A 14,743-nucleotide genomic window follows, 5' to 3' on the forward strand; every position below is an offset into this window, starting at 1 on the left:
TTATATACATATATATTTATCTGTTAATATGTGTATATACACACATTAACACATGCTGCCCATCAGCGAGGGACTTACCCCCTTCGCTGCGCTAGCTCTCATGCCGTGTCTGATGGCATGAGAAGAGGCTCCCATTGGAGCCTATGGAAGCGCAATGGATGTTGGAATATTTGCATCTGTAAGAACAAATTATGCTTACCTGATAATTTAATTTCCATCGTGGGGAGGAGAGTCCACGGCTTCATTCATTACTATTGGGAATTAAGAACCTGGCCACCAGGGGGAGGCAAAGGCACCGCAGCCAAAGGCATAAATACCTCTACCATTCCACTCATCCCCCAGTCGTTCTGCCGAGGGAACAAGGAACAATAGGAGAAATATCAGGGTATAAATGGTGCCCACGTTGGAAATGAAATTATCAGGTAAGCATAATTTATGTTTTCCATCTAAAAGGTAGGAGAGTCCACAGCTTCATTCATTACTATTGGGAACATATACCCAAGCTCTAGAGGACACTGAATGAAACTGGGAGGGTAAAAGGTGGACCCTAATCTGAGGGCACCACAGCCTGTAGAACCTTTTTCCCAAAAGCAGCTTCCACAGAAGCAAAAACGTCAAATTTGTAAAACTTTGTAAAAGCATGTAAGGAAGACCAAGTAGCCGCCTTACAAATCTGCTCCATAGAGGCCTCATTTTTGAAGGCCCAAGACGAAGCCACCGTTATAGTGGAATGAGCCGTGAGCCTCTGAAGAGGCTTAAGTCCCGCTGTCTCGTAATTGAGTCTGGACGCAATGAGATCTATCTCTGGCGTCCCCCATCTGAGACAAATCTATGCACCTCGGGGTGAAGAGACCATTCCCCCGGATGGAATGTTTGCCTGCTGAGGAAGTTGTCCCCACCTGGAATGTGGATCGCCGAAAAGCGACTTTCAGGATCCAAGACACCTCCCTCATTGCGAGGGAGCTCCTCGTACCCCCTGATGGTTGATGTAAGCCACTGAGGTAATGTTGTCCGTCTGAAACCTTATGAAGTTGAACGCCTTCAGAGTATTGTAGATCGCTCGAACTTCCAGGATATTTATCGGTAAAAGGGACTCCAGCTGAGACCATTTTCCCTGTGCCATCATGGCGGCACCTCAAACAGCTCCCCATCCCGCCAGACTTGCATCCGTGATCACAACCTCCCAGGACGGTCTCAAGAAGGATGTCCCCATGGACAGTTGGTCCGGGCGGATCCACCAAGAGAGGGAGGTCCGAGCCTGCACATCCATGGATATCAGCTGTGACAGATCTAAATGATCGCCGTTCCACTGACTCAACATGCATAATTGAAGAGACCTGAGATGAAACCTGGCAAATGGAATGACGTCTATGCTGGAGACCATGACCCCGATCACCTCCATACATTGAGCCACCGAGGGCCTCTCTGAGGACCGAAGGACCAGACAGGTGGACGCAAGCTTCCTGCGTCTTTGATCCGTGAGGAAAATCTTCATAGACACAGAGTCTATGATCATGCCCAGAAACTCCACCCTGGTGCTGGGTACCAGGGAGCTCTTTCCGGAGTTTACCTTCCAGCCATGAGATTGAAGCAATAGGAGCAGAGTCCTTGAATGGTCTTCCGCCAGACTAAAGGACGGCGCTTGAACCAGGATGTCGTCCAGATAGGGCGCCACCGCAATGCTCCTAGGGCGCCACTGCAAGCAAAGCCCCGAGAACCAGGGCCGTCGCCAGGCCGAAAGGAAGGGCGACAAATTGGAAGTGCTGGTCCAGAAAAGCAAATCTTCTGAACTTGAAGTGGTCCCTGTGAATTGGAACATGAAGGTAGGCATCCTTCAAGTATATTGTGGTTATGAACTGCCACTCTTGAACTAGGGGCAAAATGGACCTGATCGTTTCCATTTTGAACAATGGAACGGACAAAAACTTGTTTAAACATTTCAGATCCAAAATCATGCGGAACGTGCCCTCTTTTTTTGGAACTACGAACAGATTTGAATAATACCCTATACCCCTTTCTGCAAGGGGTACTGGTACGATAACACCTAGAGAGAAAAGATCCCTCACACATCCTAGAAAGGCCTCTTTATTTTCCTGCCTCGATGACAGGTTTGACACGAGGAATCTGCCCCTGGGTGGAAAGGACTTGAACCCTATCTGGTAACCCTGGGAGACAACCTCCAGAACCCAAGGGTCCTGAACATCCTGCAACCAGGCTTCAGAGAATAGAGATAACCTGCCCCCTACTTGGTCCGTAGACCTGTCGGGGGCCACCCCTTCATGCCGACTTGGTCTCGGCAGGCTTCTTGTTCTGTTTGGACTTATTCCAAGACTGAGCAGGTTTCCAAGTTCCCTTGGATTGGTCCGCTTTCGCTGCGGGCTGCCGACGTTGGGCCCTTTCTGCACGAAAGGGACGAAAAGTAGATCCTTTAGGTTTAGCTTTCTTATCCTGGGGTAGGAAGGCACCCTTGCCTCCCGTAACCGTGGATATGATCGAGTCCAGGCCTGGACCGAACAGAATCTTTCCTTGAAAAGGCAAGGACAGCAACCTCAATTTACAGGTCATGTCCGCTGACCAGGATTTTAGTCACAAGGCTCTGCGCACTAAAACTGAAAAACCTGACACCTTAGCATTCAGGCTTATAATCTGCATATTGGCGTAGCAAATGAAAGAATTGGCTACCTTCAAAGCCTTAATCTTTTCCTGCGCCTCTTCGAAAAACGGCTCACCCTCAATCGTTTCACACAGGGAATCACACCAATATGATGCAGCTCCAGCAACCGCGGCTACGGCTGGTGCCAGCTGAAAAACAAACCCTGTGTGCTGAAACATCTATCTCAGCATGTTCTCCAAATTTTTATCCATGGGCTCTTTGAACGACAAACTATCCTATAAGGGAATAGTCGTTCCCTTAGCGTGGAGATAGCCCCATCCACCCTAGGGATGGTGACCCACAGCTCCAACTGAGCCTCCGGAACGGGGAAAAGTTTCTTAAAGGATGATGACTTGCTTTAGTAAATAGAGCAAATTTAAACCTATAAGCCAGGCTACTCTGCAGGAGCTTTAGATGACGCGGATTCTGACCCAGAAGGGGCCCCCTCCGAAGTGTCGGAGTGGGCCTCGTCATCAAACCACTCCGCAGGAGCTTCCGATATGGACAAATCCTGGGCCTTGCCACTTTGAAAGGCCCTACGCTTGTGCTTAGCAGAACGTGGATTACTTTGGAAACCGCCGTCTGCAGTTGATCCGCAAAATCTGGCGGCCAACAAATCTCTCCCGAAGGGGCAACAGATGGACCCTGGGGCACTGCATGTGCAATAGGGGACTCAACTCGGGAACGCACCTCATGGGACGGAGAACCCTCAGAGGTGGACGGCTCAGTGGTATTAGGTATTATTTTAGTCTAATAAGATGGTGGGCGTGGCCTTACGCGTTTCGTGGGGGAATACGGCCACGCCCACCATCTTTACGTCATCACGCTATCCGTTCCAGCTCTCGCAAGTTGCCGTCTTTACACTTGTGAAACAGCTTATTTCAGGTAGAGCGTGGTGATACATTTTAACAGATTGATTGAACTTTGCTATTTTGCTGAACTTTGCGTGTGGGCACTATTTGAAGGACCAGGTCATAGAAAGGAATCTGTGAGTAGTGTCATTGAACACGAGTGCAAACAACACCGGATATCCAGATGCAGTTACCTGTTTGAACTCTGCAGTGAAATTCTTTGAGAGACCTTTGTTGTTCCCCAGTGCCGTTATCATGCCTCATATTGTTTGAGGTTTAATTTTGTGAGTGTGTATTTGTGAGATGTAATAAATATATTATTTTAATCAACATATTACACTTACTCTTTTATATCTTGTAGCTGATCTGGTCTCCAGAACCGTGTAACATTTGTGGCAGCAACCCTGTGAAAAATCTGTGCACCTCCCACATTACTTCAAGGCAGCATATACTGTTTTCTTCATAGTAATAACACATTGCTCATATTGAGTTCTTCAGTTCTTGGAGGGTGGGGCGCTTTAATCTTTGTGTGTTTTATTTACCAGGAATATTAACCCATGATTCTGTAAAGATAAAAGGCGCCACACTGTGACCCTGTCTTCTATGTTAACATTGTGTATAAAATGAAACAATCTTACCAGAATCCATGCCATGGAACAGGAACACGGCCCTTCAATTGTGACAGGTCATAGCAGCGCTCCTGACATGGACTTGAGAGAAGAAAGCAGTCTGCAAAGCTTGTCAACGCCGATTGCTGTATGAGCTGTTAATATGAGTCTGGATGGTTTCGCAAAAGAGACTCTCCCTGCATCTCCGGACTCTAACTTTCACCCAAGCCCTCACTGAGAAGCCTTATAGGGCTACTTAAAACTCCAGTCCCATTGCAAAGAGTAATACCCTCCAAAAGAGACCTCCGAATCTTTGGCACCTCTCTGCCACCTCCTGTGATGAAAGGCAAAGAATGACTGGGGGATGAGGGGAATAGGAGAGGTATTTAAGCCTTTGGCTGGGGTGTCTTTGCCTCCACCTGGTGGCCAGGTTCTTAATTCCCAATAGTAATGAATTAAGTCGTGGACTCTCCTCCCCTTTAGATGGAAATGGGACAGTTTGGAGAGGGGATGGGACCAAGTGTAAACAACAATATCTTATGTTATTTAGGCAATATGTACATGTCATAATACAGCTTATACATGTAAACTAAAGGTAGTTTTATATAATTTTTCATACTTTTTTATACATAGTAGCAGCCTCAGAAAGATAGTACAGTACTGTGATCAGAAAGGCAATATTTGTTGTTTTAAATAAATATAGACTATTATTTGCATTTTAGAGCACAAAAACCACAGCAAATACACAGGCAGAGAAGATTGTAACTTACAGGCAGGGAATGTTTTGATAAAAAAAAATTATTATTAATTAAAAAGGTTTGAATTTTGGGGATTTGTACCTGTATTATAAAATAATACATAAAAACAAGGATACTTGCATAAAATTGGAGATCCCCAAACCCAATTAGTCCACTCTGGGTTTCATGTTCCTTAAAGCGATGCTAAACTATACATGTTTTAAAATCAGGTCTGGAATCTAAGCAATATTTTAGAGGGACTTTAATTGATCACATCTAATGAAGATGCACTGTAATTTACTTGTTTAATCTCCAGCCACCACTTAAAAACTCATATTTTTTGTGAGCCAACGGTTTGAAATGTTCTCCAATCGGCGCTCTAGCCGTACAGCACTTTTTTTTTGTAGCTAGACTGCCGATTGGAGAACAGTTCAAACCGTTAGCTCACCAAAAAATATGAGTTTTGAAGTGGGCATCTGAAGCTCAGGTATTAGAATGTCACGGCTAGATTAAAAAGTGACAGCGTATCTTCATAAGAAGTGATCAATTAAAGTCCATCTAAAATATTACTTATTTATTATATTGTCATATAGATCTTGTTTAATGGGTTATTATATAGGTCTAATAATGTACATACAACATACTCAAGTGTGCTGCAGTGGCTGACCATGCAACATGCTAGCAATGTTTAGATTAGTGCATGAGCTCATTTACATCATGTTCACAACTAGATACCGTGGGAATAGGGATTTTTTTTCGCTTTTTTATAGTATACTTAAGTTATTAAACAATAAACTTAAACGTGCATTTTCTACGGACATACAATGAAAACCAGCTATTGCTTTTGTTAGGGATACAATCACCATGGTTTTGTGCATAATAAATTCTGCAAGTTTCGCTTGATCCATAAAGATTGTTTGAGGTGAAAACAAACAAGTACAGATGATATTTGTTTTCTATAAATGCAAAACCTAAAATACACTGAAATTGTCCAGCAAAAAAAACGGTTAAATAAGAGGCATGTGTGCATTATACTTTCCCATCCAAAAATGTAGTCACCTACTAAACACAAAGCATTACCAAAGACATTGTGCAACACACAGTAGACAAATGTCTATGCATGAGACTTATAGATGAATCAGCAATAACTCTGCAAATGTGCATAACATTAGGCAAATTCTTAATCACAGCATTTTTTTTATGGACAAACAGAAGCGAATCACAGTTCTTTTAACAAATCAGTAAACTCGGGTATTTCTGTTTTATGCTGGGAGAGCAGGTAACAGGCATATTACATTACAGTATACTCACACAATGCTAAAGATAACACCTCAAAATAAAACTAGATTGTAATCACATTTTAGTAAGTTATTGAAAATGAATTTCATTTACCTCAGTGTTTGCCCCAGGAGCTATTTAATGGACATATGACCTGGCTTCTATTATCAATTTTGCTTCATTATTATGTTATACTTTGCTAAAGGAACAGCATTGCACTGCTGGCAGCTAACTGAACACATCTAGTTAGCCAATCACAAGAGACACATGTATACAGGCACCAATCAGCAGCTAGCTCTAACTAGAGAACGAAGCACATTTGAAAATAGAAGTGAATTTAAAAGTGTCTTAAAACTACATGCTCTATCTGAATCGTGCAAGTTTAATTTTGACTATCCTATCCCTTTAAATAAGGCAATTAATTTGTGCCTTATATAGCTTACGTAACATTCATATACAACTGAAAATTGTATAATATTGAAAAGTACTACACTGCTTCTCCCCACCCAGCTACTTCATATTACCACCCAGAACACTCTAGTTGTATATACTGTTAAAGGGATAGAAAGGTAAAAAAAAAATGTTTGTGGGTACATTTCAATTTCAAATATAAGCATTTTTGCAATATACTTTAATCTGCAAAACTGCTTCTAGTAAAAGTTATTAACCATACACCATTATTTAACCCCTTAAGGAATGGGCAGTTCAGACTAAGACTTCCCCAAAACCCAAAAGACCAGAGCATTTTTAGCATTTTTGCCATCACTACATTTAAACAGAAATAGAGCCTTGTTCTTTTTATTTAGTAGACAACATAAAGTATTGATCTAGGCCCATTTTAATAAATTTCATGCCACCATTTCACTGCCAAATGCCATCAAATGTAAAAAAAAAATGTTCACTTTTTCACAAACTTTAGGTTTCTCACTGTTTCTCACTGAAATTATTTACAAACAGCTTGTGCAATTATGGCACAAATTAATGTAAAAGCTTCTTTGGGATCTCCTTTGTTCAGAAATAGCAGACATATATAGCTTTGCCATTGTTTTTTTGGCAATTAGAAGGCCGCTAAATTCTGCTGCGCACCACAGTGTAGGGGTTAATTAGGTAGCTTGCAAGGTTAATTTTAGCTTTAGTGTAGAGGTTAGCCACCCACCTGACACTTCCCACCCCCTGATCCCTCTCTCTCTTCCCTCCCCCACCTGTCACCCCCATTTTAAGTACTGGCAGACAGTCTGACAGTATGCAGTTTTAGATCTTTATTTATTTTTGTACTATTATTATTTTCTTCAGTGTAGGATTACCCCCTTACCTTCCCACCTCACTGATCCCTCCCAAAAAGCTATCTAACCCTCCACCCTCTAACTAGTTTCTGCCAGTACCCAGATTTCCCATCCTCTAATCCTCCCTCCACTATAAAAGCCCCCTCTCCCTCCTTCCTACTCACTGCCGCTGTAAACATTTTTTTTCTGTAGTGTAGCGTTCCCACCCGCTCCCGCCCCCCTCCAGCGTTAGCCCGTCCACCCACCTCCCTCCTAACCCTCTCACACCACCAAAGATCGGCACCACTGCTGCCCAACGCAAGTCTATTTCTGCACTGTCCCACTCGTGGGGCATGCAGAAAAAGAGTGATCTTGCTACTTGCTGACTCTCTTGAAGGGTTGTATGTGTCTAACTTATAGCACATATATTAGCTGTATTTCTTGTTGCCTTTTTTTAAAAAGTATATTCAAAATATTTAAAGGGATAGTCTAGTCAAAATTAAACGTTCATGATTCGGATAGAGCATGCAATTTTAAGCAACTTTCTAATGTACTCCTATTATCAATGTTCTTCTTTCTCTTGGTATCTTTATTTGAAAAAGCAAGAATGTAAGCTTAGGAGCCGGCCCATTTTAGGTTCATCACCTGGGCAACGCTTGCCGATTGGTGGCTAAATGGAGTAATAGTAGTAAATTAGAAAGTTGCTTAAAATTGCATGCTCTATCTGAATCATGAAAGTTAAATTTTGACTAGACTATCCCTTTAACTTCTGATTGCAGCCTATTTGTTGGCAAACCGATCTGACCTAAATTTTGTGTTGGAGACGTGCAGAGAGAAATATCTGAGGATCTAACCAGGCAGAAAGATACTGGTATTGCACAACATAATGCAGATCAACACTGATAATACACCAGAATCTAACATATTCTATGCTGTGTGCTTAGTTTAATGATCCTGCTGGCAAAATCGCATCCCTTCTGTGCTTATTTTTCAAGAAGTACTACAAAAAGGAAAAAAATGTGGAAAATACACACACACAAAAAAAAGTTTACAAGGCACCAAGGGAATCTGCTGTGTCATTTGCTGTCTCCAGCAAACATAAGATTGCAATTATACCCACATTTGGTCCTTAACGTTCAAGGACACACTTGTAATACAAGACAGCAGAGCTTATTTTGTCTTGCTCCAAATAATATGCCACACTAATAAACATTATAACAATTCACAGCGTGTATTCTCAAGTGTGTCCAAATAATAAAGAACTGCAATATCATAAGTCCCTGTTCAACCATTTTGGGAATAGATTGTGTATGTAATTTGAATCAGCAGCTTACACAGAAGTGAGAGGTATTCTAAGAGCTAAGGAACTTCTGGCTCTGGAAATTGATAGATGCAACTGCAGCTCAAATTGTACCACAGAAGCTTCCTTAATGACAAAAAAGCAGCCATTTTGTGCACTATAATAGCGGTTATTGGTTTGCCAACCTGTAGTTTCACACACAAAAATGTTTGTATATGGGTGCCATACAAACCAACAAAAGCAAGAAAGGAAGATACACTGATCCCACAATCAAGATGATATAAACCAATTTACAACAATGTATAAATAATAATAATAAAAATATTTTTTCATTTTTTTCTTCTGTGTCTATTTAAATCTCAGACCAAAGTGATTTCTCAGCAGCTTCAGTGCCCAGATAAAGTACTCTGGCTTCTGAACTCATATTCTAGGGTGTTTGTTAATCCAAAATTGGAAATTTAAGTTGTGTGTCAGTATAGCTGCTGAGATAAATATTATTAATCGAGTGCAAAATAAATGTAGGAACACTCATTTTTTTAATTATTAAAGGGATACTAAACCCAATTTGTAAATGTAGCCACCAATCAGCAAGTACTACCCAGGTGTTGAACCAAAAATCGTCCGTCTCCGAACCTTACATTTCTGCTTTTTCAAATAAAGATAACAAGAGAACGAAGAAAAATGTATACTAGGAATAAATTAGAAAGTTGCTTACAATTGCATGCTCTACTGAATCCTGAAAGAAATATTTTGGGTTTAGTATACCTTTAAACACTTTCCAATTATTTGGGTTTGCTAACTAACTAAAACAGTTTAAAAAAACAGTGAAAATAGGTTTCAGTTATTCAGAACTGTGTCAGTGATACCACTCAATGTAATAGTGTATGGCTGTGATTTCAGTTCTATAAACAAACCTAATAAGTTTGGTATTATTTAAAGGGACACTAAACCCATTTTTTTTTTCTTTCATGATTCAGATAGATAGAGCATGCAATTTTAAGCAACTTTCTAATTTACTCCTATTATCAATTTTTCTTCGTTCTCTTGCTATCTTTAATTAAAAAGCAGGAATGTGATGCATAGGAGTCGGACCATTTTTAATTCAAAACCTGGGTTATGCTTGCTTATTGGTGGGTAAATGTAAGCTTTCAATAAGCAAGCGCTATCCATGGTGCTGAACCTAAAATGGGCTGGCTGCTAAGATTTACATTCCTGCTTTTAAAATAAGGATAGCAAGAGAACAAAGAAAATTTCATAATAGGAGTAAATTAGAAAGTTGCTTAAAATTTAATGCTCTATCTAAATCATGAAAGAAAAAAAATTGGATTCAGTGTCCCTTTAACCAGAAAAGATCTCCAATACACCATGCTCTCACAACATTCCCTATTACTTACCATCTTCAGTTTATGCTGCTGTAAGATGCCATCAAGATTCAGCCTCTTCTTGTAGTTGAAATAGAAATTCTTGCACTGAGATACGGTCTTTGAACCCACCATTCTGGCAATGGCGGACCAGTTGCGCCCATGTTCAAACAGACCTGAGTAAAACATAGAAAAGGGAGAAAGAAAAGATTTGTAGTGTTAATCACTGAAGAGGAAAAAAAACATCCACCCATGTTCAAACCCTGAGTTAAAGGGACATTCCAGCCAAAATTGGAATCCACATGGATGCATTTCAGTTATATATAAAAGCATTTTGGTATAATATAAGCTATAGCAGTTTCAAAAGTGTATCAAGTGTATTTAAGTATGCACCGTGCACAAGCATTACAAACACAACGAGCCTAAGGTGCTTGTACCATCTGGTAATGACTCAATGTGTTAATTGCTGACATGATACAAGCCCCACTTGTGCTCAGAGCAGCTGCAGTATTTAACATTCTGGTGCACTGAGAATAAAGAGCTATGCTTTACATGCATGTGCAAAGAAAACAGGCAACACTAAAACACTGGTAACATTATAAATATATATATGTATGTGTGTGTGTGTATACTGCAAATATGTTTCTATTCAAAGATGTAATTCATCTATGAGCATCTAAATTTTGACCGGAATGTCCCTTTAAACATAAACAAGGAAAGAAAAAAAAGATTTGTAGTGTTATTCACTGACGAGGAAGAAGCAGAGGGAAATAAAGGATTACAGTGTTGTGCTTTAATCCCAAGACCTTGGACGTCTGCCTGCTGATAGGAGCCTTGTATGCTCAGCTTGTTGTTGAAGTACCAACTGAATCGGTCATTAGAGTGACAGGTTCAGTGCAAATACATCATTAAGGCACGGAGCTGGAATACATTAACACCTCGTGTACCCTTTCATAGTGAACTGTGTTGTCACCTCCTCTTTAGACACATGTTATGACAATGTTTTAATTACAGTACAACATCATGTCCCAAGTGAATCTACTATAATTCTTATAAAACAACACTTAAAGGGACAGTAAAGAATAAGTTAAAGGTTTATGATTCAGATAAAACATGCAATTTAAACAAAATTTTCTTTGTTCACTTGGTATCCTTGGAGTGAGCCCGTGTCTTTAGCAGTCTATGGCAGCAGTGTTTGCCACTGTGTATAACACTGCTATAAACAATTTTGGAAACACAGCTGCCAGATAGCTAAAGACACGTGTATGCTCCTAAAGGTCTCTCTGGGAGGAAGAGGAAAAAAAGAACAATTTGAAGTAGTAAATTGCAGGAATAGAATTTAATAACATTTAGAAACCTACTTTGTCTTCATAATATCCTTATATTTTTATATAGGTTTGTGCTTCTGTGTCCCTTTAAAGGTATACAAGTCTAGGAGAGTTAATTTTATATTTGAAGCTTAAAAATAAAATTAAAGTCAAACCTAAACTTCCATGATTCAGATGAAGCATGAAATTTATAACTACCCAAATCTACTGTTAATGCCAAATTTACTTTGTTCGTTTAGTATTATTTGTTGAAAAGCATTCCTAGGTAGGCTCAGGAGCAGCAATGCACCACTGGGAGCTAGACAGCAATTGGTGGCTACACACATATGTCTCTTGTCATTGGTTCATAAGGTGCTCAGTTAGGTCCCAGAAGTACATTGCTGCTCTGGAGTGGATTTTAACTGTGTTTACCCCCTTCGCACAGGCTAAACACACAGGTATACGCAATCAACAGTGCAATGTGCTATAATAAAATTATCACACATTCAAGCATTGTATTTATGCTTGTGTATATCCCTTTAAGTCCTGACAACCTGGGTAAACTCTACTTTTTGTAAATTAGCAGGTACACATAGCAAAATGACTCACATAATAGTAAGCATTGTGTTCTAATGCACAATGTGTACCACTTCCACCTCCAATGTAGCACTTTATGTGATTAACACTTTATAAGATTACTAAAAGTGATTAAAGGGATACTAAACACAATTCTCTTTAATGATTCAGATAGAGCATGCAATTTTAAACAATGTTCTAATTTACTCCTATTATCAATTTTTCTTCATTCTCTAGCTCTCTTTTATTAAAAAGCAGGAATGTAAAAGCTTAGGAGCTGGCCCATTTTTGGTTCAGAACCTCGGTTAAGCTTGCTTATTGGTGGCTAAATGTAGCCACCCATAAGCAAGCACTATCCAGGGTGCTGAAACTAAAATGGGCCGGCCCCTAAGCTTAAAGGGACACTGTACTCAAAAAATTTATTTTGTGATTCAGATAGAGCATGCAATTTTAAACAACTTTCTAATTTACTCCTATTATCAAATGTTCTTTATTCTCTTGGTATCTTTATTTGAAATGCAAGAATGTAAGTTTAGATGCCGGACCATTTTTGGTGAACAACCTAGGTTGTCCTTGCTGATTGGTGGATAAATTCATCCACCAATCAAAAACTGCTGTCCAGAGTGCTGAACCAAGAAAAAAGCTTAGATGCCTTCTTTTTCATATAAAAATAGCAAGAGAACGAAGAAAAATTGATAATAGGAGTAAATTAGAAAGTTGCTTACAATTGCATGCTCTATCTGAATCATGAAATAAAAGAGTTGGGTTTAGTGTTCCTTTAAGGTTTTGTTGGTAGATATATCCTTAGGCAGAAAAGAATATTAGGAGTTTATGCAGTTCTGTAGGCAGTTGTCAATACGTACAGAGGATAACAGGTAGTGCCACCCCACATAAAACATAATGAATAAGCTAACATTAGTGCCTAACCAACACTCAATACATATTTCTCATGAGGTCGTCTAAAATCTTTCCCATGGAGAACAGAATAGGACATTTAGTGACAATATAGTACCTATGCCAAAGTTGTCTCCACATTGTAATCCCTAGCAAACCTATACTAACTCAATTGTGCTGTGGATTATATATACAAAAAGGTATATGTTTTAATGTTTGAAGATGATTAAGCACAGATTTGTTGTAAACGTGTATGACGGTACTCTCAAAACATACACTGCTTGGGATCATATCCAATCATTTACAGTTGTATTTATAAAATCCAGATAAAAAAAGGGAAACTAAACGCTAAATAAATTTCTTGCACCTCCCACTAATCATGGGTGCAGCTGTTGTGGAACCTAGATTACACTGCAAGTATCTGAAGGAGAATTGAGGCACGTGTGCAAACAGGTCAGCACTAGAATGTAGTGAAAGCTAGATTTCAACATAGCGGCACCCATCACTAGCGGGAGGTGGGAATAATCTCAATACTATGCCTATAAATGTATTTAGTATTTAATGTCCCTTTTATAGCAAGTTACGGTGGATATAAAAAGTCTACACACCAGTTAAAAATGTCAGGTTTCTGTGATGTAAATTTTTTTAGAAAAAGATAAATCATTTCAGAACTTTTCCACCTTTAATGTGACCTATAAACTGTACAACTCAATTGAAAAACAAACTGAAATATTTTAAGTGGAGGGAAATAAAAATAAAATAATATGGTTGCATAAGTGTGCACACCCATAAACTAATACTTTGTTAAAGCACCTTTTGATTTCATTACAGCACTCAGTGTATTTGGGTATGAGTCTATCAGCATGGCACATCTTGACTTGGCACCCCACAGATTTTCAATCAGATTCAGGTCTGAGCTCTGACTGGGCCATTCCAAAACTTTAATCATCTTCTGGTGAAGCGATTCCTTTGTTGATTTAGCTGTATGCTTTGGGTCGTTGTCATGCTGAAAGATGAAGTTCCTCTTCATGTTCAGCTTTCTAACAGAAGCCTAAAGGTTTTGTGCCAATACTGACTGGTATTTGGAACTGTTCATAATTCCCTCTACCTTGACTAAGGCCCCAGTTTCAGCTAAAGAAAAACAGCCCCAAAGCATGATGCTGACACCACTGTGTTTCACTGTGGGTATGGTGTTCTTTTTAGTGATGTGCAGTGTTTTTTCACCCAACCATATCTTTTGGAATTATGGCCAAAAAGTTTAACCTTGGTTTCATCAGACCATAACACCTTTTCCCACATGCTTTTGGGAGACTTTGTAAGAAAAGGCTTCCATCTTGCCACTCTACCCCATAGCTCAGACATATGAAGAATACAGGAGATTGTTGTCACATGTACCACACAGCCAGTACTTGCCAGATATTCCTGCAGCTCCTTAAATGTTGCTGTAGGCCTCTTGGCAGCCTCCCAGACCAGTTTTCTTCTCGTCTTTTCATCAATTTTGAGGGACATCCAGTTCTTGGTAATGTCACTGTTGTGCCATATTTTCTTCACTTGATGATGACTGTCTTCACTGTGTTCCATGGTATATCTAATGCCTTAGAAATTCTTTTGTACCCTTCTCCTGACTGACACCTTTTAACAATGAGATCCCGCTGATACTTTGGAAGCTCTCTGCAGACCATGGCTTTTGCTGTAGACTAAGAAAATGTCAGGGAAGACCTACTAGAACAGCTGAACTTTATTTGGGGTTAATCAGCACTTTAAATGATGACAGGTGTGTACTGACTCCCATTTAACATGATTTTGAATGTGATTGCTTAATTCTAAACACAGCTACATCCCCAGTTATAAGAGGGTGTGCACATTTATGCAACCACATTATTTTAGTTTTTTTTTTTTTTTTTTTGTTTACTATC

General features: G+C 39.7%; 1 protein-coding gene across 12 annotated transcripts in view; it reads right to left on the reverse strand.

Moving 5' to 3' along the window:
- The window catches only part of NCOR2 (nuclear receptor corepressor 2), a 1,025,928-nt gene that overhangs the window by 349,110 nt on the left and 662,075 nt on the right, over positions 1–14,743 (reverse strand). For all 12 annotated transcript variants that reach the window (XM_053701833.1, XM_053701839.1, XM_053701838.1 and 9 more), the window contains one exon: positions 10,084–10,226. In XM_053701833.1, coding sequence (XP_053557808.1) covers positions 10,084–10,226 — 143 coding nt within the window. The remainder of the gene's footprint in view (positions 1–10,083; positions 10,227–14,743) is intronic.

The sequence above is a fragment of the Bombina bombina genome, chromosome 2 (assembly GCF_027579735.1).
Source record: "Bombina bombina isolate aBomBom1 chromosome 2, aBomBom1.pri, whole genome shotgun sequence".
Taxonomy (NCBI): Eukaryota; Metazoa; Chordata; class Amphibia; order Anura; family Bombinatoridae; genus Bombina; species Bombina bombina.